Here is a 27214-nt window from a genome sequence, read left to right on the forward strand (position 1 = left end):
TGCTGCGTAAATGACAAGGCTGCATCACCAATGGTAAGACGAGCCCATGAAGGAGCACTGAAATTACCCTGTCAGAGCTGTAACCTCCTGTGGTTCTCCACATCAAAGTCTGTAGCTCAGTGAACTCAACTCGGAGCTATGGAAGACGGAAGACTCGAGTCGCCCTCCTTACGCACAGGCTGAGGTACGTTCCCATAGTCTGGACACAGCCTGACACGAGTGCATCACTGGGGAGTCGTTGTCTAAGGCAAGGAGGAGCACACGACTTCAATGTTAAGGTGTGCAGTTACATCAATCATGAATCAGTACCAAACATTTCCGCGCTGTGCACCCTTGCCTCTGCGCAGTACTCGGTGTTCGGTGCGCTGGCCTCGGGAAGGTGAGCTTGGCTGGTCAATGAACCAGCAGGGCTTGGAGCAGGGCTGCTCCAGGAGGAAAACATGGACTAACACGAAATATGCCTAATTTAAATTTTATTCGTCCAAATGTAACATCTATTGTAGGCTATGCAATTTATACGTCTGGCCACGTGTTCCATCCTATCGCTGCCACTCAGCACCTTTACGCATGGAGGATAGATTACTCCGTGACAATGACAGCAGAAGAGCATCAGACAGACTGCTTAAGTAGGTGCTATTAAACGTATGATTTATTTACTGAAGGTGTTGGCTTTGATCAACGACAGAGAGCTGTTTCTTGCTGTGTGCATAGCTGTAGACTATGGGCACGTACCTCAGTCTGTGCGTGAGGAGGGCAACTCGAGTCATCCGACCGTCTCCCATAACACCGAGTTGAGTTCACTCACACACAGACTTTGATGTGGAGGACCACAGGAGCTTACAGCGCTGACGCGGTCCTTTGAGTTCTCCCTCATGAGCTCATCTTACCATTGGTGACGTAATTTACGCAGCAGCTGTCCACTCCTAGATGCAGTACTACTACTGCTGCTGCTACTAGAGGTGGGGAAAGTCATGCCAACATTAGTAGCAGAACCTAAATCTCGCCATACAAACGCGCAAAAGTGGATAGATCCCCCATTGTTCGCATAGTTCCTCGTTTTACATATCACTATTTCATGATAATTTCTTATCACGTAATGTCATGATAACTTTATATCACGTTTTAACACGAATTTATCACGTAATTTAGTCCTACCATCATATAATTTCATGATAGTATCATGATAGAATTGTATCTTCAGTGTCTCAAAACTCGTGAAACCGTAAATTTCTGTTTTGTACTTGTAAAATTACAAAGCTTTAAGCATAAAACGAAATTTGTAACTATAAAACGATATTTGTAAGTGTAAACGATATTTTTAAGTATAACACGATATTTGTAAGTGTAAAACAATATTTGGAAGTGTAGAAAATAAATATTTTTTGTGTACAAATCAACATTTACACATTCAAACGTTTTGGAACAATTGTACCTTCATATTAAAAGCCCTTTTCAGTCTAGATGAAACACAGCACCCCGTGAACGCAACTGCAACATGTTGAACCGGATGTACAAAATCTTCATTTCCGGGCCAGTGTTCCATTCCCAAACACAAGCGCCATGTTGACCCGAGTGTGGCGGTTCGGGCCCTGTTTTCCCCGGTTGCTCCGCCAAACGCCGAACCGATGTGTGTCCCAGTCAAAGCCCAGCGGAGCGGGCTCGGCCGCGGTCACGGAGACCCATGCGCCCGCGGCCAGCGCTTCGCACGGAGAGGTCAGCCCGTACGTGAAGGTGAGTCCTGCCCACGGTCCGGTCGCAGCCAGCGCAGTCGTGCTATGCACCTTACGCGATAACAGCTACGGTTGGATGCAATACTGATTCCCGCTCTGGTTGTTTTTAAATGTGTGGCATCACGGGCCCAAACATTCTCTGCCCTATAAGCTGCCTCTTCCCCGAGGGTCCCGAGGGTTTCATAGGTCAGCTAAGGTATCTCCAGATCAGGTCAGACTCATAATACCAGCTGATGGTTCTTCAAGGCCTGGTCCTGGAGATATATGTCAGGAATGCTATCCCAAACATAGTTTCCTATTACCTAAATAAAGTCCAGCGTTTACGGTATAATAATAGTGCCTACCTGCTGCTGTTTGTATATTTCCTCAATCTGCAGTGATTTGCAATGTGCATCAAATTATCAACGAAGGTGAAGTTGTGCTATTATTGGAGAATAATATCATTGAAACCATAAATATTGCTTTCTGTAGAATCCGGACTTCCATGGCTTCTCATCTGACCCTGTAGTGGATGAGTGGAACATGAGGATTGGCTTCTTCTTGGGCATCTCTGTTGCCCTGGTGATTGGAGGAACTTTCATCCACTATTTACCAGACCATGGGTAATTGTCTTTGTAAACATGTAGTAGTATTAGCAGTAGTTTTTCATTAGCTATAGTTTTAGATTAAAATTTAACATTATATTAATATTTTCCAACTTGTCCTCTCTACTACTGATCCTGTATCCATACTAAGTTGCTACATACTACATCCATACTACAGTTACTTAAGGGTGCACAAGTAACTTTTCTGATGAAGGGTCTGCCAGCTTTGTCTTCACAGGGAGATAGGCTATTATTGCTTTTCCTGGAATTTTACACAATATGACATCAAACTTGCATATCTCCATGGAGACAAGCTCAAGTCAAGTTACCAAGACTGCAATCCCCCACCAGAAACATTACATAGTGCATGCACTGCATGGTCCTTAAGTACATCTTTAGGTATTTTTCACTTAAGAGAGATTTGGCTTAGAAGCTCTTAACAAAAAATCTTTTGGCTTAGTTAAATAAGCAACAGAGTCAGTCTCTTGTGACATGGTTTAGACCTGTTTGGTAGGTTGATTTGGTCAGTACAATTCTTTATCAAGGTCACTTGATTTGGCTCGAATTGGTTTAATTGGTTACTTACTAAATCATTTATAGTTTTGCACCTGTGTACATAGGCATGGCAAGATAACAAATTTTGAAGTGCGATATATTGCTGAAGTAAATATAGATAATAAATTATATTATTGAAACCAAACCGTAAAGCAAAATGATCCCACAAAAAGTATTCTATTGTACAAAATTGTTAAAAATAGGAACTGCAATAAATAAATAAATAACAGAATGCAACACTTAAGCAGTTAGTTTGTGTCTATATTGAGTCATGGAAGTTCATAATTCGACTTTCTACAGCTCAAATCTCATCGCAGTACAGAAAATGAACCAAATATTTCCCACTAGAACAAAGAAAATATCCCCACAATAAATACTGACCCCCAAAAATTATTGTTCCATCTGTTATGTATTGAACAATAAGTCGAAATAGCATTTATCGTGAGATGCCTATGTGTACACCTGCTCTTAGGTCCAACATTTAGTAGGTAGGGAGTCCATCACCTGCTTGTCACCATGTGATCAGTGTTATTGCTTTACCTGGAATGTTCCACAAGGCAACATTAAAATGTCCATCTTGCATTTATTAAATTACAGGTGTTTTACTGCTCAAATATACCTTGAAAAAGATGTAGTCTTTGTGTGATCTCTCCAGAGAGATGATCTAGGCTATAACTTGGAGGAGTCACCTTCTTGTCTCCATGGCTACCATACTGTGGAACTTTTTAGGCAAATCAATAACTTCTCCATGGAAATGGACAGGTGGCTGTCAAAAAGTTATATAGTACATATTAAGGTAAAGAAATGTTTTCTTCCATGTCTGCTGCTTTCATTGTCTCCTCCACTGCCTGGTAGATTTGGCCTCTACTCCATTGCCTCTCTCTCCTCCAAAACGATGTAGTCTTTATTTATACTACAACAACTTTAAAAAAAAAAACAACACACCAAATACCATAATTGTTGATGATTTGAGGTAATTGTTTGTCCTCTCTTCAGAATGCGGCAGTGGGCCCGGCGCGAGGCTGAGAGGGTCATTCAACAGAGAGAGAGGGATGGCCTCCCTTTGATTGGAGAGAACTACTATGACCCCAGCAAGATCATCCTGCCTGCCAAAGAACAATGATCTCAATTTCACTGTATTTAATTTGTTGTATTGTCCATTTAAGTAAAAGATTAAATATATCAGTTTGGGTTGTGTAGTTGTATGTTGTGTATTGACAAATCAACGTTTATATCGGTTACATTGGCTACATTACAGTGTAGCATGGCCACGAGAAGATAAATCCTCACTTCCGTCCCCCAAGCTACAATGAATTAACTTTTCTCAACACTGGTTGAAACCTTTTAATGAAGATTATTTATTATAATTGTTGCCATTTCTAGATCTTTAGTTGAAAATACTGTCAGCTAAAGAAAGTTTGACATAGCTTAACATCATTTCAGACAGATACTGTATTGTAAGTCTATGATCAAATCAAAGTCAGAAACTCGCACCTGAATTATGTGTTTTAGATCATCAAAGTTAACAAACAACTTAAAGCTCCTATAATACACATAATTTACTCTTGTCAGCTTTGGACACGCTTGGAGTTGTGTTTTGTTTCATTAACACTTGTTTGAGTAATCTTTTATTTTTAAGTCTGTCTCCAAGCTCAAAGTGCTGTGGTGGTAGTGGTGGTTTTCAAGTTAAGAGCTACCTTTAGCCTTTTTGTTCAGTAGAGATTGGCAGTTCCCGGGCTGAAATGATCCAAATAATTTTAGTGAAGGTGTATGGAGTTTAAAAATGTACATAAATTAGAGAAAATTCATTATTACAATGATAAAATACAGAACACAACATAAGAACACATAGAATGCCAGGGGGGAGGCATACATAGAAAGGGTTAAACAGTTTCACTGTTACATTACACAAAGATGTTTAAAGATATGCAGCCTTCATATGTTAATACTTTATAGCTTTATTTCTTTAAACTTTTGGAGATATTGGATATGTGTAATTCTAATTGTTTAATTAAAACAGGAAATGCTCAAATTTTAGTAAAAAGTTAGGGTCAGTATGGTATTTTTTTAATTTTAAGCAGTCTTTCCAAAAAGATTTTGTAATAGTGCATTTCCAAAATAGATGACTGAAGTTTCGGTGTATTCCTAGTTTAAAAACAGAGAGGAGAACTTCCTGTATTACCACATGACATCACAAGGTGAAATAGAGTGTTTTCAGTTTAAAAGAAAAATTCAACGTAAATATGCTGGGTTTGTGTGTTAAACGTGTGAATGAAATAAAACACAACCCTGGGTATGCATTTGATGAGGAAACAACATTATAACAAAGATCTGAAAATAACGTAACATGAACCCTTTAAACGGGGGAACATATAAAAATAAAATTATATAAATTAAACCATTAAAATAAAAGGAAACAAGTGGGTAAAACTTAAAAATCACATAATTTGAAGCTACTTTTTTTTTTTTTTTTTTTTTTTTAAATTTAACGTTCTTATTACAAAACACGTAGAGGAAATAACATACAAACAATCAAACATGGGGAACACAGCTTCTGTAAGACACAAAAAAGGAGCACACCATATCTAGACCATAAAAACAAAATTAAAACAAAAGGACCTGAGACATCGAATACAAAATTTTCTTGGCACAGACAGATTGAAGAAATTTCAAGGAGAAGTAAAATAGTTTAAATTCATTCATAAAATGTTACAACAATGAATATGGTATTAAGCCAATAAGAACACAATATTCATATTGTCAATTACATTTCTATTCATTTGAAACTATATAACATATACAGTAATGATAATGTACAAAGGTATTGGATTTTCATACACCCTTAAACGCTGCACGTTACTGCGCCTGCGCACTATGCATAAACGAAAACCCGCGACTTGTGTGTTTGGTAATAGTTTGGGGCGATTCTTTTCAGTATGTTCTGACCAGTAAAACCGCTCCCTGCTTCACGTGTGCTTATAGACCCGTGTGAAACGGACTGAAGTGGACTCAGACGGACTGAAGTGGACTGAGGCGGGCTGAAGTGAACCTAGGCGGTCTGAAGTGGACTGGAGTTACCCGAGCCCGCGGCATCATGTCGGAGCTAAATGTGCACGGCGTCACTGTGAGGTTTCCCTTCACTCCGTACGACTGTCAGCGGGACTACATGAGCCGAGTCATCGAGTGTCTGCAGCAAGTGAGCCCCCCACGGACACACACACACACACAAACAAGACAAACACAGCCTCCTGGACCAAATATATAACCTCAGCAACCTGAACATGTTCCAAAGTAAAGCATAAAACTCAATGTTAAATCTCCATGGAGACAATACTTAAAAGAGAGAGAAATGAGAGAAATCAGGGGAGAGATATTATGGACATGAACTTAATGAATAGACTTATACCTGAAAAGTTACATAGAGCAGGTTTAAGACCATTGTGGACTGGTGTATGTGCTCTTACAGAAAAAGAATGGCATTCTGGAGAGCCCCACTGGCACAGGCAAAACCCTGTGTCTGCTCTGTGCCACCCTGGCCTGGAGGGAGCACTTTAAGGACACCATCTCTGCCCGGAAGATCGCAGACCAGCTGAAGGGGGCCGAAATGTTCCCCAACACTCCACTGGCATCCTGGGGCAACGCAGCCACTGATGGAGACTCCACCAGTAAGTCCTGCTCCTTCAAATACTGTGATTGTGAACAGTTGAAAGCATGTCTTAGGATTCATCCCAGTCCAGCTCAGAACGAATACAACTGTGGATTTTCTGTTAAAATTATTGAATATTTAGTGTGATGGTATGTAAATGGAATACAAACATGAGGAAAAATTAACCATATAAGTATAGCAAACAATGAAGTTAAATCTGTCAACTAGACAAATCTTGTAGGAGTGAAGACGTTTCGCTGCTCAACCATATAAGTGTTTATGATCTGAAACAGAAAAAAATACCAGTATGAATGTCTACTCTCCCGTTAAGATGCTTGATTTTAAACAAAAAAAAGTGAAGGGGGCTTACGGGAAAACTGCTATAAGTTTGCTTACTAATGTCAGCTTGTGCCTTGGAATGGCGCTCAAACTGATGATTCCGACTGGTGAACTCGGAGATGATGGAAGGGCACCCACTGCACATTTCTTTAGATTATGGTTTAACCTAAGTAAATTCAGCTGGAACGCTATGAGGTTGTAACTCGTAATATTCAAATGGGAAATAACCCACCTACCCCAGTTTCCTGGAACGCAGCATAAAGTGTTATTTGAGAGAGATTTTTGAGTTCCAACTAAGTCAGTTCTTCATGGTCAGTCTAAGTTGACTAACAGAGCTTCCGACAAAGCAGTGCTCACAGTTAGCTTTACCCCCCTGTTCTCCATTTGAAATGATTATCAAATTCTTGAATGTTGTGAACATGACTCATTTGTCTTTTTCATCCCCAGCTTACTATACAGATATTCCCAAGATCATCTATGCATCACGAACCCACTCACAGCTGGCACAAGTCATCAGTGAGTTAAAGAACACCACATATAGGTAAGTACAGACAAAGCAGTGCATAGTGGAATTGTGTAGATGAGACTACTTTGAGATTTTTGCAGCTATGTTTGTGACTTTATTGAACCCTGAGGGACATCATTGGGACTCAAACATACAGTATAAATGCCATTCTTGATCACAAAAAACAAATAAAAGCAAAACTATGTGCCTTTTCCCCCCCACACACACAACCAACAAAAGTTAAAGGTGCACTATGCAACCTTTTTGATTGTTTCCATGGAAATGTACTTGCCTGGAGTGTTACTCAAGGCATGTAAACTCTATGGCATTAAGCATATCTATTTTGTTTATTCAGCCAGAGGTGTTCTTATTGCTAACAAATCCGTTCAAAAGAAGCATTGTTATTGTGAGCAGGCTCGCCTCTACAGAACAAGAGCCCCATTTATAAAGCTTGCTTACGCTCTACGCATTGTATAGGCGCCCTCTGCACCAGACACACAATTTATATTAAGTGCAGCACTTTGGTTATCTCTACGACAGCTAGGATCCTGGCAGAATAAGAGCACCTGATATGTGTCTGATGTGTTGCATCCTTAAATTCTGTTCTAACTGCACTGTTCTGTGCCTGGGTGTTGATGTGCTTGTCCCTTGGCTTCAGACGCAGGGTTTTCTAAATTTGGAGTTTCCTACGCAATCCTTCCTAAATTGCAGCCACTGACCTGTAACCTTACTGGGTGACTTTACCTGCTTATCTCTATGGAGATATTTTAGATTTTTAAAAATCCATTACTGTGGAAGATTCCAGGAATAACATCTCCAAGGAGACAGGCAGGTGGTGGATCCTCAACCAGAAGTTATGTAGTGCGCCTTTAATTAAAAATGTGTCATGGTAAGAATATGCAGATTTGTGTTTGTACAAGTAAAATGTAAGTAAATGTATAATTATATAAAGTCAAGCTGTACAAATAAGAGCCCATGAACATGACAAAAGGTCAAATGACGGTGAGAGAGATGAACTCATGACATTTAAATCGTACTCAGCTTCTATTGGTTGTATTGTTTCATAAAGTCACTTTATTGGCTGTATTGTTTCATAAAGTCACTTTCTTATTGTTGCTGTGCTTTATATAATATTTGCTGCGCATGTTTCCCTTTTATCAGTTGTAGATCTTTATAATGTGTAAATATGAGGGGCAGATAAAACATTATTATTAGCAGTATTTCGGTCTCCAGATAAAGAATGTCTGCTCTGTTTGTGCTGTCCAGGCCCAAAGTGTGTGTGCTGGGATCCAGAGAGCAGCTGTGTGTCAACCCCGAAGTGATGCGTCAAGAGAGCAACCATGTCAAGGTGCCCCACCCCAAAGCCTTTTTTGATGCTTTGCAGCTGATCCCAACATTCCTGGGGGTGTGATGCTAACTGTGGGCTTTGCTCTGTCTAAAGCTGTTAGACTTTGAACACCTGGCTTTAATCAGGGCAGTCCTGTGTGATGTTACATAGCAATTGGAATTGCAGTGGCAACTGGAGGTAGCACACACTTGGTTTGTGTTTTTGAACACAAAGCTGCAAATGTTTGCATTAAAATCACCAAATATTAATATTTAACTCTAACACACTTTAAGTGTTTATTTTTTCTTTTAACTTTCCAGGTTCACATGTGCCGAGCAAAAGTTTCTACCAGGTCCTGTGTCTACTACAATAATGTTGAAGGTATCACTGACACTTTTGATTAGTCTAATTTCGAATGTGTCTTTCAAGTGTGGATTGATACTTGCCTGGGAAATCCAGAAATCTCTCTGTATTTTTTATACAGATTGATATCCGTCTCGTCCCCATGTCCTCCTTTGTGTCTCAAGCCCGGTCAAACGGGATTGTGCAATCAGATCCTTTTTTTTTTTTTTTTTTTTTGTGACACATGGAGATCAAAGAAAGGTACACTTTGAATGAGATCATTGGTCACATGATTTGCAAATAAAATCAAATGTCTCTCACTTTAGATCAGGGGTCCCCAACCTTTTTTGCACCACAGACCGGAATAATATAGGTTTTATCTTCACAGACCAGCCATCTACGCATGGCAGATAAATATGGCAAAAATAAGTTAAGTGCAAAAAAAATACAACTCACTATATCGCTGAATCAGTGGGAGCCCTGCACTTGTTTCTTCTTTCCTTCTTGTTAACGTTTGTTTCTTTCAATAAACTCTAAAGGCTTATCTTTTAATCCCAGGTGCTTAGTCACAATGTGCCAAAGCAGTTTTGAAGGTTTCATTGCCTCGTTTGCTTTTCCTTGGCAGAGCGGACTCTGAGAGAGAAGTGTGAGAGTCACCTGTAGCGACAAACCCATATTTTAAGTAGGACTCCTGGTATTGTCTGTTAAATTTAACTTCCTTTTTCTTGGAGGGTGTAGGCTCCTCTTCTGGCTCCTCAGTTGTCCTTTTCCCCTTTGCAAAAAAGCTCTCCAAAGACTTTTGTTTTTGGCACATTTTTGGCTACCTTTGTACGATGTATTATACGTGATACGTCATCATGGAGGACAAGAGCATAACTAGCACAGACGTACTATACCTGCCATTGTATCAAACGGATTCTGATTCCTATCAGGATTTTCATTATATATGTTTGGACAAGCTTATTAGCGTGTCATGGGGAACGGGTGAAAGTTACGTCGGAGAAGATGCGGTCACTGATAAAGTATTTGCTGTTTTTGTGCGGCTGCAAATGCGTAACAGGCCGGTACTGGTCCCTGGCCTGGTGGTTGGGGACCACTGCCTTAGATGATCAGAGTTTGATTCTGCAGAAATCTGCAATGTTTTTCAGCCTCCTGTGATATTTTGTTGCTACTTTATTATTTCTGATATGGACCCTGATTGGCTAATCCACCTGTCAATCACGCCCATTTGAAACAGATTCATTGTTGACCAGACTCACATCTTCTTAAAGTACTGAAGTGTCTATTCTGGATCCCAGGCAAGATTGATAGACAGTTGCATTATTATTTTTGAAACTTGATCTTAAAGTTTGTCTTGACTTATTAATGTTAGAAAAAAGCACTGACTGCAACCTGACGAACTCCATTTTGGACGTGGAAGACCTGGTGAAATATGGCTCTAAGCAGAGGTAGGTCTAGTGCATGTGTGTTATGTCAGAGCAGTGCAGTCTTTGAGAGGCCTATTTGTGCTCTTCAGAGTTTGCCCCTATTACCTGTCCCGCACCCTCAAGCAGCAGGCCGACATCATCTTCATGCCCTACAACTACCTGCTGGACCCCAAGGTAAAAAAAATTACCTACAAGTCACATTTTGTAATTAATTAAATGTCCATGTGATTTTGGTGCATGCGGGCTAAGGTCAATCACGAAACAATGAACTGAATCTTTGTTGGCGCTTGTAACAGTGTGCAGGGGTGCCCACAAGATTTTTTGGAAGGTACGCACGAGGTGACAGGCCCTCCATGCGCATCTGTGTGCATGCACAGCTCAAAGCATGCACACCCTCATATATGTGCTTGCAAAATAGTCACATACATCTAGTTTAACTTTTTTCCTGGTTATCCCTACGATTCGGTGCCTTTCCTCCAGGCTCACCCCTCCGTCTCTCCTCTGCTCCCAGTTTGCACACTTCCATTTTACACCTGACACACGGGAGACGAGGACAGCGAGAGAAAGGAGACGCGGACCTCCATCTGATGTCCGCGGCATTTAGTTTTGTATCCCAAAGAGCTGTTGCTCAGTTTTGTGGTTTACTGAATAACATCATCTTCTCACTTTGTTTAGGATTTCCCACTCTCAAAACTAATGAAAACATTTTATTACACGGGGCGGTGGATGCATCCTGACTGTCCTGAACGCATTCATTGAGATTGGTGACAGGTCCACGTTGCACTGACAGACAGGAGGGAGCGAAAGACATAGACTGGTTATTGAATGTGCGCACTTGTTTTGTAGGGTTATTATCATGGCACCCACGACTGGTGTTTGGGTGACACTGGGAGAGTAGGCTGCTCCCTGCTTCAAAAATCACTCTGCATGCACATTTAAAACAGACTGATTCATGATTTCTCCCCTTCTGTAGCATCTGACCAGGCCAAACCACTGTTTTTCATATCTTTCTGCTTTTTCTTAACTGTTTGCATTTTGTTGAAAAGATGTACTCAATATATATTAAAAATATGCTCCGGCACATTTGTTTGTCTTCCAGAGTCGCAGGGCACACAATATTGAGCTTAGTAAAGCTGTAGTCATCTTTGATGAAGCACATAATGTGGTAAGTCTCTATATTTCTTTTAATTCTCCTTCCAGTCAGATCAACTTCTGGAATAATTTCACTAGGCATTTTTCTCATCGTTATCCAATAGTATGGTTTCATGTGGCACGGTGGCTGAGTGGCTAGCACTCACGGTTCACAGCAAGAAGGTTCTGGGTTTCATCATTTCTGTGCAGAGTTTGCATGTTCTCTCTCTGGGTGGGTTTCCTCCGGGTTCCCCCATCAACCTAAAAAATGCACAATAGGTCAAATCATCCAATGAAGGTCCTCCTGATAAAGACTACCGGTAGTTTAAGATTATGGAGCACTGCACTGCAGTGCTCACTACTCCGGAGGTGCCCCAGTGGCATTGAAGGATGGGCGAATTGCAGAGGACAAATTTCCCTACGTGAACAGCAAAATGTTTTCAAAGTGCTTCTTTAATTCTATTGTAATAGTGGATCTTTGACGATAATAAATCAAGTACTGTGGGTGTTACTTGACTGTGTCCTACAGGAGAGGACATGTGAGGAGTCCACATCCTTTGACCTGACCCCGTACGACATGGCCTCTGCTATCACTGCGGTGGACCGGCTGCTGGTGGAGCAAACCAAAGAGGTGAGCCGCGGGGATGGCCCCTCAGAGAGCTTCAGCGCAGACTTGCTCAGCACAGGTCAGACTTTACATGGGTTTTATGCTGAGGTGCCACCACACACTGCACACACTGCTGACACTCTGCTTCTGTCTGGGCTCCAACAGGTCTAAAGATGGATATCACCACCATAGCCAAAATCAAACGTGAGCATGTCATCACAGTATGATTCCCATGTTGGCCTATAGGTGTGCTCATCATGTGCTTTATCTCCTGCAGAAATCCTTCTCGACCTGGAGGCTGCCATAGACTCATATGAAATCCCCAGTGGGAAGGGCGTCACTAAACCTGGCATGTATGTACAGTCAGTGTAGTATAAAGTCACTGATACAAAGTACACAGTCCTGTCATCTGTTTTTGTGTGTCCCATGTGCTCAGCTTCATCTATGAGCTGCTGGAGAGGGCTCACTTAAACTATAATACAAAGACCCCTGTGTATGAAGCGCTGGAGCAGATGACAAGCTACCTGACTGGACGTGAGTCTGTCTCACCTATTTAGACTCCAGGTCATTTCCTATTTCACACATATAAAGGAGCAGAAACATAAAGGTTGTATTTCATCTTCTGTTCATTTAAAGCTACAGTATATCACTTTTCTTCTAAGGGGTTATGCTTTTCTTGGAAAGTTTAACAATATTTTAATATATAACATACCTTTAAAAAATGCCTTCTGACTGTGTATGGGCTCGCCTCTGACCTGTAATTTGGCCTGGTGGTGTCATCTGCTTGTCTCAATGGCAATAGATAATTTTAATTTTAATTCATTAATTAACCATTACATTTATATAGCGCCTTTCAAGGCACAAAAAGCGCTTTACAGAGCATTATTCATTCACTCATTGGTGGTAAGCTACGATTATAGCAATAGCTGCCCCAGACTGACAGAAGGAAGGCTGTCAATCTTCACCAAACCTCACCAGGCTCAGCCCTGCTTAGTTTTTGAGATCTGATGAGGTCAGGCTTTAACAAGCCTACTGGCTTGGCCACAATAATGTGGAAAATTCAAGGCAAAGCAATCCAAGTTGTAATCAGTGAAGCTCCTCCATGTTTTTAAAGCCAAAAAATATAGTCCCTCCAACGTGTTCTGGGTCTTTACCAGAGTTTCCTCTAGGTGGGACGTGCCCAGAACACCACGAATGCCTCCAGATCCACAAAGCACATGTGGACGTGTTTTTGGAAAACTCTCTTGAACCCTTGAGCACCCAATGAAGCGTATAGAGCTGGTCCAGTGTTCCGCAACCAGCAAGAAAACCGCATTGCTTCTCCTGAATCTGAGGTTTGACCATCGGTCGGATTCTCCTCTTCAGTACCCTAGAATAGACCTTACTTGCGAGGCAGAGGAGTGCAATTCCCCTGTAGCTGGAACACACCTTCTGGTCCGCCTTCTTAAACAGAGGGACCACTGCTGGTTTGCCAGTCCAGAGGTACTGTTCCAGACTGCCACGTGATGTTGCAGAGATGTGTCAGCCAAGACGGCCCCACAACATCCAGAGACTTGAGATACTTGGGACGGATCTCATCCACCCCCGAAGCCTTGCCACCGAGAAGCTTGCCAACCACCTCATTGACATGAGCTTGGGTAATGGATGAGTCTGCTTCCGAGTCCTCAGTCTCTATTTCCTCCTCGGAAGACGTCAGGTTCAGCAGCTCTCTGCTCACACTATAAACAATGTTGGTGAAGCACTGCTTCCCCCTCCTAGGGTGTCGGACGGTTTGCCAAAATAGCGTTGAGGCCGACTGACAGTCCTCCTCCATGGCCTCCACAAATTCCTCCCACCCGAGTTTTTGCCTCTGCGACTGCACGAGCTACCTGTCAGCTGCCTCCAGCTCCTTCAGCTGTCCCACAAGCCAACAAGGCTCAATAGGACTCCTTCAGCCTGACAGCATCCCTTTCCCTGGCATCCACCACTAGGTTCAGGGATTGCTGCCGCGACAGGCACCAGTGACCTTGCGACCAGAGCTTCGAGCTCAATGTCCCCAGCCTCCCCCGGGATCTGAGATAAGCGCTGCAGGAGGTGTGAGTTGAAGGCCCTGCTGAGAGAGGGTGGTGCCAGACGTTCCCAACAGACCCTCACGGTATTCTTAAGTCTGCCAGGTCTGTCAGACTTTTTCCTCTACCAGCAGATCCAACTCACAACCAGGTGGTGATCAGTTGACAGCTCTGCCCCTCTCTTCGCCCGAATATCCAAGACACCCGGCCGAAGGTCAAATGATACAACAACAAAGTCAGTCATAGGGTGTCCTGGTGCTATGTGCACTGACTGACATCCTTGTGCATGGACATGGTGTTCGTTATGGACAAATTGTGACTAGCACAGAAGTCCAATAACAAAACCCCACTCGGGTTCAGATCAGGGAAGGCGTTCTTCCCGATCACCCCTCTCCAGGTGTCACTGGCTTCCAAGAAGAGTTGAGACCTGTCCCGACCCAAAGGTGCAAGGACCCTCTCATTCACCAGGGTAAACTCCAACATGTGGTGGCTGAGCTGTGGGGCAGTAAGGAAGCCCACACCAGCTTGCCGCCTGTCCCCGAGGGCAACGAAAGAAGTGGAGGGTCCAACCCCTCTTGAGTTGGGCTCACGTCCTCACACACCTTGGACTCCGGTAACAACTATATCTAGCCAGTGTCAGTATCACACCTCCTACACGAGCTCAGGCTTCTTCCCCCCCAGCGAGGTGACATTCCACGTCACGTGTGAACTAGGTCATTGACTGCTGCAGAGTCCTCTTTGCACCTGACCCCTATGGACCCCTCGATGAGTGGTGAGCCCACAGGAGGATGGACCCATGTGGTCCTTTCGGGCTGAGCCCAGCCAGCCCTGGCTTATGCCAGAAGCCCCAACCTCAGGCCTGGCGCTAGGGTGGGGCCCTTTTCTGCGTCATACCGGACAACGTCACAATGCTTGTTTTGTCACTATTCCTAGAGGTATTGTGAATTGTCTGACCTGCCACCTAGGACCTGTTTGCCATGGGAGACCCTACCAGGGGCTCAATGCCCCGGGTAAGCAAACTTCCCCACCACGATAAGCTGTCAGTTCAAGCGGGAACATACCAGACTTGTTGTTCTGAATTTCTTCAAACCTCCTTCACCTATGCACCTTAACAAAATTTGTCTCAATCTGATGCTGTTTTTAACATGGTTAAATCTGATCAACTTATCCACCTTAATTGTGTAGGGTAGTTTAAAGAGCATAAATAATTTATTACATAAACCTTTTTAATACTTTTGAATACACTACAACAAAACCACCTCAGTATCCAGAGTGTAAACCGGTCAGGATGCTCAGTCCCTCAATCCATCTCTGTCTCTTCAGAGCAGGGACTCTTCCTGAACACCACCGGGCTGCAGAAGTTGGCTGACATCATTCAGGTATTGCACTTTGCTACACAATATATAGCGATATCTATAGCGATATCTTTATCTGTGAATATGAATTTGCCATAAAATAATTTATTTTTACATAACATGGATTAGTGAGTTTGCTCTAGCAGACTCCACAGCTTGTATAAAACATCCATAATATTGTAATATTTTATTAGTAAAATGAAAATGGGCCTTACTACTGAAAAATTAAAGCAAAGGGTACTCAGTTAAGATGCAAAGACAATTGAATTTAGTGGTTAGTTCCACATTATTTTATATGGGATTGATCTGAAAAGGTAGATATTTTCATTCAGTGTCCTATTTATGTAAATTGTACAAATTTTATTTTCTAATTCCATTTTTATAGCTTGTGTTTTGTGGTGAACCAGCTGAGAAAGACCAGCAGCTGCTGATGCAAGCCAATACTGCACATTTTAAGGTTTGCTCTGCCCTTTTTTGGGCACACTGTCTCATTTGATATTTCTTCATGTTTACAACTTTAAACATTGTAGATGCAGACTGACAACATCAAATATACACTGTCTGGCCAAAAAAAAAGGTCACCACCAAAAGACAAGGTCACTCTTAATATTTTGTTGGACTGCCTTTGATTACAGAACTCATTCGCTATGGCATTGTTTTGATAAGCTTCTGCAATGTCACAAGATTTATTTCCATCCAGTATTGCAATAATTTTTCACCAAGATCTTGCTTTGATGATGGTAGAGTCTGACCGCTGCGTAAAGCCTTCTCCAGCACATTCCAAAGATTCTCTGGGGTTAAGGTCTGGACTCTGTGGTGGCCAATCCATGTATGAAAATGATGTTTCATGCTCCCTGAACCACTCTTTCGCAATTTGAGCTCGATGAATCCTGGCATTGTCATTTTGTGATATACCCGTGCCACGAGGGAAGAAAAACTCCATTGATGGAATAACCTGGTCATTCAGTATATTCAGGTAGTCAGCTGAGCTCATTCTTTGAGCACATATTGTTGCTGAACCTAGACCTGACTCATACCTATTTGCTTAGTTAAATCCAGGTGGTGACTTTTTTTTTTGACCAGGCTGTGATGATGATGCGAGATGTATAGAATTATGTAGTAAAGATTAAAAAAAAACATTGTACATAGTCAGGAAAATAAAGTGTGAAAGTGTTCTTTATTGTCTTTACCACTTTCATTCTCCAGGTTCATATTCATCAAGACATTTCCCAAAAGAGAAAGCAGCCTACAGATCTCTGGACCTCCTCTACATCAAAGAAACAAGGTGAGAAGGCCCTCTTCAGCCTCTGTGTCCTTCTATAGTAGGTTCTCACCCTCTGTGTGTGTGTCCCCAGAACATCCCTCTATAGAAGGTCATCCTCAGCCTCTTTTCTTTGTCTCCATGTGTCTCCATGTGACTCCATAGGTAACATATTGAGCTACTGGTGCTTCTCTCCGGGCTTCAGCATGCAGGAGCTGGTCAATCAGGGCGTCCGCTGCATCATTTTGACCAGTGGGACTCTTTCACCTCTGTCCTCCTTCACCTCCGAAATGAGAATGTGAGTTACTACATGTTACTCAGTGTTTATTTTGTCTGAATTATTTTATTTTTTTAAATTTTATTTTAAAATTATTTTTATTAGTAGTATTAGCGGCTATAACTATAAGTGCATATGACAGATTAGACTACTAATTTCACTAAAATGTAGTTAATATAAAAAGTTTATAAATGTTCATAAACTGTTACCTCGCAATCACAATGTTACCAAGGGCCAAAACTTGTATTGCACTTGATTAGAACACCTTTATTTTGGTAAATTAATGTTTTAAACTGAATTTTTTTGTACTTTTTTTTTTTTTTCTCAAACTGACACATAACTGATGTAAACCTATGCTAAATATTTGCCCTTAGGTATTATCTCACCAAACCAAAGAATATTTAGAAATACATGAAAACCTGTTATATTTGCTGAAAGGCACCTGGCTGCTCACTAATGTACAGGTTTTGACACTGTCTTGGTACTAGAAACATGCATTTGTGTCTATAGAGGTGTTAATGAAATGTTGCCACAGTATGGCTTTAAACCCCTCTATCTTGCGTTTATTCAATGTAGCTGATTTTATTGTTCCAAAGAAACATGCGTTCCAACTATGATCGGACATATAACTTGGCCCAGTATCTATGGAGATGGACAATCTTAATGTCCAGGTAAAGCATTAGCATCTTGGAGATGAGCAGGTGGTGGGACCTCCACCAGAAAAATCACATAGTACACCAACAAACACAAGCAGAGAATCAACACAACAATATGTCAATATCAGCAAAATTCTGAGTCCGTTTTTAACACAATTGTGAAATCACTCTTTGACTAGTGACATTGTAAAACCAGCAACAAGGGTCAGTAAGCTCAAATATTGACATTAAGCCCTACTTAGATAAATCTTGATAATATTTCTGTATAAATTATTGAATTCTTCTGAGAGCTGAGTGCTGAGTGCTCATGTTTAGAGACTTCCCCATTCACCTGGAGAACGGTCATGTGATTGAGAGAGACCAGATCTTTGTGAGTGTAATCGAGAGAGGCCCTGATGGAGTGCAGCTGACCTCTGCGTTTGACAGGAGGTGAGTCTCCTCCTTATTTTACCTTTGGACAGGTGTCCCATACATTGTTCATCATACCTTTGGACAGGATGCAGGGATTATTAAGAAAATACTATGTCCTTTACAGTCTTCATTGTGCATAAAAATGACCATGAAACGTGATGTGCCGTTGTAATTGCTGTAATTAATTTTAGTTGGGCAGCATGGTGGTGCTGCACGTCACAGCAAAAAGGTTCCGGATTCAGCTCTCATGCTGCACAGGGCCTTTCTGTGTGGAGTTTGCATGCTCAATCTGTGTCTTTGTGGGCTTCCTCTGCCTCTAAATACACGTACAATACAACTCTCCCAAACATGAGATATCAAATTTCAGAATAAATGGATTATCATGTTATTTCTATTTTGTAATCATGCTGCTTAACAGTTAAACGATAATAATGCTTTTTTAAAGCAACAAATGAATTAATGAACGAAATCTTTATGTCCACACCTAACGGTACATTTTTTGTGCTAGATTTCTGCCTGAAAACATGGCGTCGTTGGGTAGCACTGTAGGTAAGAGATTTTATAACACAACAGATTGATTCGTCTCTTTATTAATGGTGGATCTGCCCTTTTTTATTTTCCTGCAGCTAATTTGAGTCGAGTCGTTCCCCATGGTCTCCTTGTGTTTTTTCCTTCTTACCCACTAATGGAAAAAACTCTTGAATTTTGGAGAGTATGTTCTAATATTAAATGTAACATCTTTTTTTCATCAAGTTTACTTTTTCATAAACAATCGTGAGTGTTTCTCCAGGAGAAGGGCCAGGCCGACCGTATTGAGCACGTGAAGCCCATGTTTGTGGAGCCCAAGGGCAAAGGCACCTTCACAGAGGTACTGGGATAGATCCAATCTGCTGTCTCTGGATTAGTTGGTGTAACTCTGTCTAAACACTACCCTGCAGGTTATTGAAGGCTACTACAACAAAGTGGACAATCCAGTGTCAAAGGGAGGGAGCTTTTTTGCCGTGTGTCGGGGAAAGGTGGGTGTTCTCTTCTTTCTGTTGTATACTTGGGCCTTTACTTGCTACTTTTGAAGTTGGTCATTGCTCACTGTAAATGCAAAATGCTTACTTGTGGATATGTTTTAGCCTAAAAAGCAACGGTTCTACTTGTATCCAATGTGGTAATTCTGCAACTCAAGGCTGAAAATTAATGGTTGCATTTTAGAAGGCATGTTTTTCTTCTTTCGGTCAGGGACACTTCCAAACTCTTTCTGGACTTTGCATGAAAGGACTTTAGACAAAACAATACATGTACTCATGAGTTGAAAATCAGACAACAAGTAAAAAGTTTAAAAGCCTTTATTTCATCTTGGCTATTGAAGTTAAAAACACAAATATGAAATAGAATTGTCAAAACTGTAGAAAGTCACAAAGGTATATAAACCTAAATTTTACACAACTGTATGACTTCTACATTTCTAATCGATGTAAAACTGAACATCCAAGTCCATCCCAGTGTGCTGAGCTGTGTGTTGCTCCTCCAGGCCAGTGAAGGTCTGGACTTCGCAGACTCGTACGGCCGAGGGGTGATCATCACTGGTCTGCCCTTTCCTCCAAAGATGGACCCTCGCATCATTCTCAAGATGCAGTTTCTGGACGAGATGTGCCGCAAGAAAACTCCTGGTGTCAAGGTTAGTGATATGTGCCTCAAAAAGTTAGAGTGGGCTGTAGGACTGGGCAATATGGAAAGGAAAAAAAGAACCAGAAACCATTTTTCTCGATTTTTGATTTGATTTTCTTCCAATTGTTGAGAACATAGACATATGGACTTCAGGCATAGAGAGCAGGGTGTCAGGATCAGTAAAAATTGACCACTGGCCAATAATTCTGGAGAAATCTACATTTAAAATTTAGAGTGAGTGTGTACAAAATTGTAATGATATGGTATTTTGTGTTTAGCTCAGAGTTGACACCTTTTTTTGTTTTTGTAACTTTTTATGTGTCGTTAATGTAATGTTTTGTATGTAAAGTTGATAAGTTGACATAAATTGTGAACGTGCACTGCTTCAGTCACTGGTCTGTTTTGGAGACCGGCTCAAGTGAGTTGACAGTGCTGTTATTTTGCTCTTGTTTTGGTGCAGGTTATGGCATACAGTAGCCCCTATGTTCAGAAAATGAAGAACTAGAAGACATTTGGCATGTTTCCTTACACTAGAACACTACAATATTTTAAGACTAATAGCATGTGCACATTAGCAGAAACAAGTGCGCATGCGCAGTGTCTGTGCGCAAAATTAGGTCTTAAGTTTCACTCATAAATGGATTGGAACTTCCTGTAACTTGGATTATTATAATAAGCACCAGACCTGTCAATTAAAATGTGCATGTCTTATCAAGATTCACCAAAGTTTAGATCATGATCTATCGGTCTTTCGATTTTTGGCACAGCCCTAGTGGGCTGTTTGTCATTTGTTCCTCATACTTCAGATGTAAACTACTACTGAAGCCACAGCTGCCCCTGAGCTGAATCAGGAAAACATGGTTAACAGTCTGCGCTGCTGTCTCCTGAACCATCACTCACTCTCACTCGATCTCACAACACATTTGCACAAGCAAGGTGTCTTACTCAGAGACACAACAGCAGTAGGTGTTGAATAGAGTAGGACTGAAATGTTGCCTTATGCGGTAATAACAGGGCTCCAGACTAACGATTTAAGTTGGGTGCTGCTTATTTAAGCCATTGTAATATATTCTCCTTAAATTGTTTCAACAATATGGGCTAAATAAATAACCTGGTTAGTTACTTTTAGCCACATATACAATTTATCTACAATCTGTTGGAAGTTGTTTATTTGATCAAATAACATTAAGAATTACCTTCTCTTTAAGTTAAAACAGAATGAGTTGGAAGCCTATAAATTTAATAAAGAGCTACTAAATAAATATTGGCTTCAAAAACTAGTCAGTCACAGGTGCTCTTTACAGTTCAACTATTGAAATCGAAAGTAAGATGGCTCATTCTGCACCTAATAGTGATCTTTGATGTCTTTTCCAATCTAAATATATTTTTTTTACTTCGCGCAACAGCAGCCTGATTTAAGTAACTAAACACTGTGTAGAGGATCTGCAGGTTTGATGCTTCTCTTTTAAAGGTAAATACTGTGTTTCATCCAGCAATGGATGAAAAAGCTAAACTTATGAGTTCTGTGGTGTGTATTAAGCTCTGCACAAGAGCTTTAGCAGTCTGATCAGATTGAGTAAATTAACACTTATTTCGTTTAGTTGTCAATTAAACAATTTAAATGTGTTTAAATGTTATATAACTTGTATTTATAATTGGAAGAGAGGACATTGCCGCGGGAGTGTAATTTTGGATGGGGGGGCATTTTTTTTTATTTTCCAAGGAATGCAGATTTTGCCTGTGTTATTAGCCTCCCTACTTAATAGCCATTCAGCCTATGTATTTTTGTGTATATGACAAAGTGAAGGTACAAAAAAAAACTTTGACTCGCGACGCGAGCAAGCTCAGCCTCTCTTTATCACACATGACACACGAGCACGTGTTAGAGTAAAATAATGAAACTGGCCCTCTACATGTGGAAATAATCACACTGCTGACCACATTTGCAACCTCCTGAGCCTAACACATCCATGTCATGGATGCCCACTAGCAGAATCTGCGCTACAGCATCACTGACACTGCCTGACGTCTTTACATATGTCTGTGTCCAGCCCATAAAGGCAAGCGACGCAAGTCCAAACTTTTAGGGATCCACGTTGTTGTTTGTTCCTGTTAATCCAGTCCGGGGTTGTTCTTTTGCCAAAAATCCTCCACAAAATAAGAGGTTTGCGTGCCGCATTTGAATGTGCTGCATATGAGCGCACCTCATTGCATTCAGGTTTGGTTTACCAGCAGCTTAACCTTCAGGCAAACAATTATTGCAGAAACAATTAAAAAAAGTAAAAATGTAAATGTATTTAAATACAAAATGTGAACTTTTAGAATTTATTTTGATCTTATTTTTGTTACGAATAGATCTAGTTTTGCTCAAGGGCCTTCTTGCAGCTCCCTAACTCTTCATCTCCCCTAGTTCCCGCAATTTTGCATGAGAAGGAAGTGATGAGGATCTGACAGGTGCAAAATTTTAGGCACATGTGCACCCCAAAGTGGTTGCACTCTGGAGCTATGTAATATAAGATTTAAATTGTGTTGGGCGTTATAGGGAATATACATACATTATTGTTCAGCTTGCATTGAAAGGCCTCCTCTCTGTTGATCTCAATGTCCCTGTGTTTGGAGCAGTATCTGACGGGACAGGAGTGGTACCGACAGCAGGCGTTCCGGGCAGTGAACCAGGCTGTGGGAAGAGTCATCCGCCACAAGGAGGACTACGGAGCCATTTTTCTCTGTGATGAGAGGTTTATAGATCTCAATCTCCATATATCTTTTTTAATTACTTTGTGATACTCAACTTTAAAGATAAGTGTGAACTGTACTTTCAAGTTACAATTTGAATAGTTCCACTTTTTAATGGCTTTAAGAACAATGATTGGAGAATAAAGTAAATAAAGCAACCAAACATGCTTTTGTCATGTGTCATGTACAGTATAGGATGGTTATGCTATAAAGTATTCAGATAGTTGCAATTTTCTCTTTTTCCAGGTTTAAAGGTGCTAATGCCATCGCCCAGCTGCCTAAGTGGGTACGGCCATACGTACGCCCGTATATAGCTTTTGGAAGTGTGGTTCGGGATGTGTCGCAGTTTTTCCGTGTGGCACAGAAAATAGTAAGTGTGTGATAGGAATGATCATAAACAATGACCCTCTAAATGTTTGGTTTACTCTGTGTAGAGACCTTCTGTACAAAGGAAGCTCACAGTCCTGCCTGAGGCCACAGCATATGTAGCAAACACTTGCTCCAGCACAGTTCAGGGAGCACAGGGTCCACACAGAGCACAAGGCACACAGGACACACTGGGCTGGCAGCCACAGAAAGCCAAAGCTTTGGATGCTCACATACCCAGTCTGAAGAGGAAGAGGCTGGGTGAGTCCTTAGGGCTTTACAGCTGTCATGTGAAGTCAATATTTCATGTGAAGTCAATATTTGTTGCCACTCTTCTGTGTGTGTGTAGATGACCCCAGTGGGTCGAATGGGTTGGCCAAAATCTGCATCAATTATGAGTCCGGAGCACCAGAGATCCACAGGAGGCCCACCTCTCTGCTGGATGCCCTGGAACAAGACCAACTCGGAGGGCAAGGTGATGAGTCCTGGGTGGGCGAGGAGAAGGTATGCAAGTCACTAATGGGAAGGCTTTGCAGTTAGGCTTTGTCTTAAATATCTCTTGTTATCCGGAGTGTTACTCCGCAGACATGCATGCTGCACTTTACTGGAGTTGGGGCGTGTTGTGTCTGTTAACTTTCTCTCACACGCAATATTACAGTTAGGGGTGGGATGTGATAATCTGGGTCACACCAGATTATCTGATTCAATCTGGAATGGCTCTCTGAAAGTGATCAGAAAATGTGGAACTCATGAGAATGATTTTAATCTGATTGGTTGAAGCGTCACAACAACCAAACAAGCCAAAAATTTGAACTTTGGTTAAATTCTGTTGATTTTTACATAATAATAATAATAATAATAATAATAAATTATGCACTCCAGTTCACAATTTTGTCCTCACCATTTTTTATTCACTTTAATATTTTTGCTGCCATTGTAGCACTGCTTTTTGGAATTACAGCTTCTCAAGGAATGAAAATTGCCACAACAACCCCCTTTTTGTCAAATCACAATGCAAACACAGGGAAAAAAGTCTCATGAACGTTTCTCACATGTGCACAAGTGTGTCAGTTTTGTCTTGTGAGACCTTGTCCCATCCCTATTATAACTACTGGAAATCAGGTTAAATCTGCTTTTCTGTTGCTCTGTTTTTTACACTGTTTGGATTATTTTGTGCATGTATTAGCCTTATTACCACAAACATTGGGCAACAGAATCGGTTTTCTGTTGTGTGAGTTCAGCTCCAACTGGGTTCTGTGTGTAGGCAAGCAGACTGTCCACTCTGTCACTGCAGTACGACAAGAGGATCGACGAAGAACTCAGAGGAGGAAAGCGCAAAATCAAACTAGTCCACGAACAGGTTTGTACAAAGCATTGTTCATGTGAGCTCGCCATCTTTGGGAAATAGTCTTTTATGAGTGAAGTGTAGGAAAAAAATTAACACAAAATATCTGTTAAAAAATTGAGTGACTGGTAGAGAAGAACATGACTAGCAATCCTCTCTGTCCGCAGTTGTTTACATGTTAACATTTTTACACAATAACTGTGGCTTCAAGGTACCTGCACAAATGCTAGTACAAAATATGAACATGTCTTTTTTTTGTGCAGAAAAGAAGCACCTCTGACACTTGTGAGAAAGGCAAAGCCAGCAGAGCCAAGGGTTTTCTGGCTGAAATGAAGAAGACTCTGAGCCAGGTGCACTTTGAGCGAATCATCCAGGCTCTGCAGACCTACAAGAAGACGGATGACCTGGACACACTGCTGGTGGAAACGTCTGTGTTGGCTGAGGATGCCAACACTCACACTCTTCTGTGTGGTAATAATTTGCTCATTTCTGTTGTACTGCGAGACTGTTGATGTGCGACCCATAAACACAAGCGCTGGCTGTTGTTATTTGTTGGTGCTACAGGTCTTTACCAGTTTGTCCGTCCTCATCACAAGCAGAGGTTTGATGACCAATGCAGGCAGTGCACAGGACAAAGCTGTGGCTTCAAACCAGACCACTCTCTGTCAAAAGAGGACAAGAAAGCACTTATTCAACAAGGTCAGGGAGGTTTGATCATTGTTTTTATTCATTGCCTGGCTCTCCATGTGGCTTTCTCATAGTTTACTATTGCTCCAAAGATACTTGAGTTCCTCTAGTGCATTATTGGCCCAACATGGCCCGGTGGGTAAGCTTTTACAGCAGGAGATAAAGTTGTACTTTTCTTTCTCTCTTGCTGCAGAAAATGGCTTGTGTCCTGTTCCCTTGTCCACCTGCAGCCTGCTGAACACACAGCACCTGAACCAGGGAGGAGCACACCTCAGCCCAGGTCTGAACTCACAGCCTGCCCCTCCACACCTCACAACCTACCCCTCCGCGCCTCACAGCCTGCCCCTCCAGAGCTCACAGCGTTCACGTTACTTCAAAATTTGTTTTGACAGAGAAGACCTTGAACTTTGCGCTAATTTGGTTTCATGTAATGCTCCTGTAATTCCATAGATATTAATCAGGACAAAACATTTTCTTTTAAACAGTGTAAGTACCATAATAATTCTTAGCTACCCTCCACCTTTGGCAGATTGAACCTGTTCAAAAGTGTGCTGCTGTAGTAAATGCATGTATCTCCACTGCTGCCATGGTGACCTCCTCTCTTGTCTAGCAATGACTGCGCAGTCGTCCTCATGCAGCCATATTAGCACCCAGCAGCAGCTCAGCACCCAGCTGCTGAACCAGGGACAGGAGCACCTCAAATGTGGAAGTCTGATTCCCTCACAAACTGGTATATTCAGTATCACACTTCCTCTACTGTATTAACTTAAAAAAATGATACTTCATTTTACAGTATTTTTGTCTTAGCTCCTGCTCCGAAGACTGAAATCCACGCCACATTCTTGGCAGATTTGAAGAAGGCTTTGGGAGCTGAGAAATCTGCTCAGTTCTTCCAAGCCATCCGCAGCTACAAGCAAACTGACAACTACGAGCAACTGGTGAGCGTGGTGGTGAGCCTGCTGACCGAGAGGGACGAGGACTTCCACCTCCTTGCCAGTATGTCTCTGTAAAGTGCTTGTGCTCGGTCTAAATTCAGAGGACTCAAATCTAATGCTTTTTATTGTTTTTAAAGGATTTAGAATGTTCCTCCGGTCTCACCATGTTGCACAGTATAAAGACATGCTGGACTCACTGATAGGTCAGACCAAAGTTCCCAGTGAACTCTGTGTATTAAAAGAACAACCTGCAGACAGTGGTGAGTCATTTTTCTTCCTTTCTCGCCATACCAGAAACTCAGTATTTAATGTAAAAATGAATGTTAAGTCATTATACTTCTAATATGGAGATAACATAAGAGACAACCATGATGCTAAAACATTTAAGTAATGTCTTTTTGGACCGAAGTTGACATCAGCAGGGAATTTGAACATGCATTTTTAAGTATCTCAAGGGTAAGGCACAGAGAGACAAGAAAGTGAACTAAATTTATGACTGAAATGTAGATCACTTGTGCCCACTCTAATTCTGACCAGTTAACAGTATATCGCCCCCTACCTATCCATGTTCAACAGAAAGAGGCAGTTTTACTCCATGGGCTGTTGTTGTTTTTTAGGTTAGATGCATGTTTAACACCGACTGCTTTTTTTCTGCCTGTCTCTACTAGCGGAAATTTGCCATGTCATTTTTCAAACTATCAATACGGCTATGTGAGAGTTTCAGTATTGCAGAAGTTGTCAAATTAAACCTGTATTAACATTTTTGGCACATGTCGGGGCGAGGGCCTCTTTTACTGCTTGTGGCTTTCTTTTTTTGGTTGAAATTGACTTTCCATATTGATCTCTCTCTCTCTCGCTCTCTTTTTAAGTCACTGAGTTATTGAAGTTGAATTTTTTTTTTTTTCCAGCACCACCTTCAGTGAAGACTCAAAGCAAGATCTCTACTTTCTTCTCACGTAGTCAAAGAAAGTGATGTGCGTTTGAACATGCAATGGTCGGACTTCTAAACAGAGATTTTAATTATGCCTCTTCCTCCACGTCAGACTGACAGGGACCAGTGAAACTTGTGCACATTCTAAGCACCACAATGGAAGTGAATGGAAGAATTGGATTATGTAATTTATGGTTTGTTTTATCAATGTTTAATTTAAAGCATTTTTATGAAAATAAATTGTTGAGTATTTAAATGTTTTGTGTTGGCTCTGTGGAACAAAGCTTCTTCTATTCTGTCCTTTATTACTCTGAACCTTCAGTCTTAACTTGGACCTGTGCAATCTTTGATTTG

General features: G+C 41.4%; 2 protein-coding genes across 2 annotated transcripts; both read left to right on the top strand.

Annotated features, from left to right (window-relative positions):
* The first annotated feature begins 1515 nt into the window (after window positions 1–1515).
* Window positions 1516–4054, top strand: ndufb11 (NADH:ubiquinone oxidoreductase subunit B11). Its single transcript, XM_033969667.2, has 3 exons — window positions 1516–1731; window positions 2202–2332; window positions 3866–4054. The coding sequence occupies exons 1-3, from the start codon at window positions 1561–1563 to the stop codon at window positions 3990–3992; spliced, it is 429 nt and encodes a 142-aa protein (XP_033825558.1). The 5' UTR covers window positions 1516–1560; the 3' UTR covers window positions 3993–4054.
* A 1872-nt stretch (window positions 4055–5926) lies between these two features.
* rtel1 (regulator of telomere elongation helicase 1) lies at window positions 5927–27113 on the top strand. The gene is made up of 34 exons (XM_055223374.1): window positions 5927–6065; window positions 6336–6534; window positions 7302–7395; window positions 8626–8707; window positions 9007–9067; window positions 10401–10476; window positions 10545–10629; window positions 11555–11620; window positions 12116–12272; window positions 12359–12397; window positions 12471–12546; window positions 12630–12727; window positions 15565–15620; window positions 15982–16053; window positions 16803–16881; window positions 17023–17155; window positions 18106–18219; window positions 18710–18750; window positions 18828–18913; window positions 18992–19069; window positions 19140–19217; window positions 19724–19870; window positions 22483–22598; window positions 22843–22966; window positions 23031–23223; window positions 23312–23466; window positions 24227–24322; window positions 24571–24778; window positions 24872–25006; window positions 25188–25274; window positions 25605–25724; window positions 25802–25990; window positions 26067–26189; window positions 26838–27113. Exons 1-34 carry the CDS (start codon window positions 5964–5966, stop codon window positions 26900–26902), a joined length of 3630 nt encoding a protein of 1209 aa, XP_055079349.1. The 5' UTR covers window positions 5927–5963; the 3' UTR covers window positions 26903–27113.
* The last annotated feature ends 101 nt before the right edge of the window (window positions 27114–27214 follow it).

This window comes from Periophthalmus magnuspinnatus, chromosome 7 (assembly GCF_009829125.3).
Source record: "Periophthalmus magnuspinnatus isolate fPerMag1 chromosome 7, fPerMag1.2.pri, whole genome shotgun sequence".
In the NCBI taxonomy this organism is placed as follows: Eukaryota; Metazoa; Chordata; class Actinopteri; order Gobiiformes; family Gobiidae; genus Periophthalmus; species Periophthalmus magnuspinnatus.

What these genes read in the sequence shown, in the direction of transcription:
- ndufb11 (XM_033969667.2), top strand. Translation starts at nt 1,561, where the DNA reads ATGTTGACCCGAGTGTGGCGGTTCGGGCCCTGTTTTCCCCGGTTGCTC. An exon ending in AGGTCAGCCCGTACGTGAAG is followed by an intron (nt 1,732 to 2,201) that starts GTGAGTCCTGCC and finishes TGCTTTCTGTAG; the next exon opens with AATCCGGACTTCCATGGCTT. An exon ending in CACTATTTACCAGACCATGG is followed by an intron (nt 2,333 to 3,865) that starts GTAATTGTCTTT and finishes TCCTCTCTTCAG; the next exon opens with AATGCGGCAGTGGGCCCGGC.
- rtel1 (XM_055223374.1), top strand. Translation starts at nt 5,964, where the DNA reads ATGTCGGAGCTAAATGTGCACGGCGTCACTGTGAGGTTTCCCTTCACT. An exon ending in AAGAGAGCAACCATGTCAAG is followed by an intron (nt 8,708 to 9,006) that starts GTGCCCCACCCC and finishes TTAACTTTCCAG; the next exon opens with GTTCACATGTGCCGAGCAAA. An exon ending in CCAATACTGCACATTTTAAG is followed by an intron (nt 16,054 to 16,802) that starts GTTTGCTCTGCC and finishes TTCATTCTCCAG; the next exon opens with GTTCATATTCATCAAGACAT.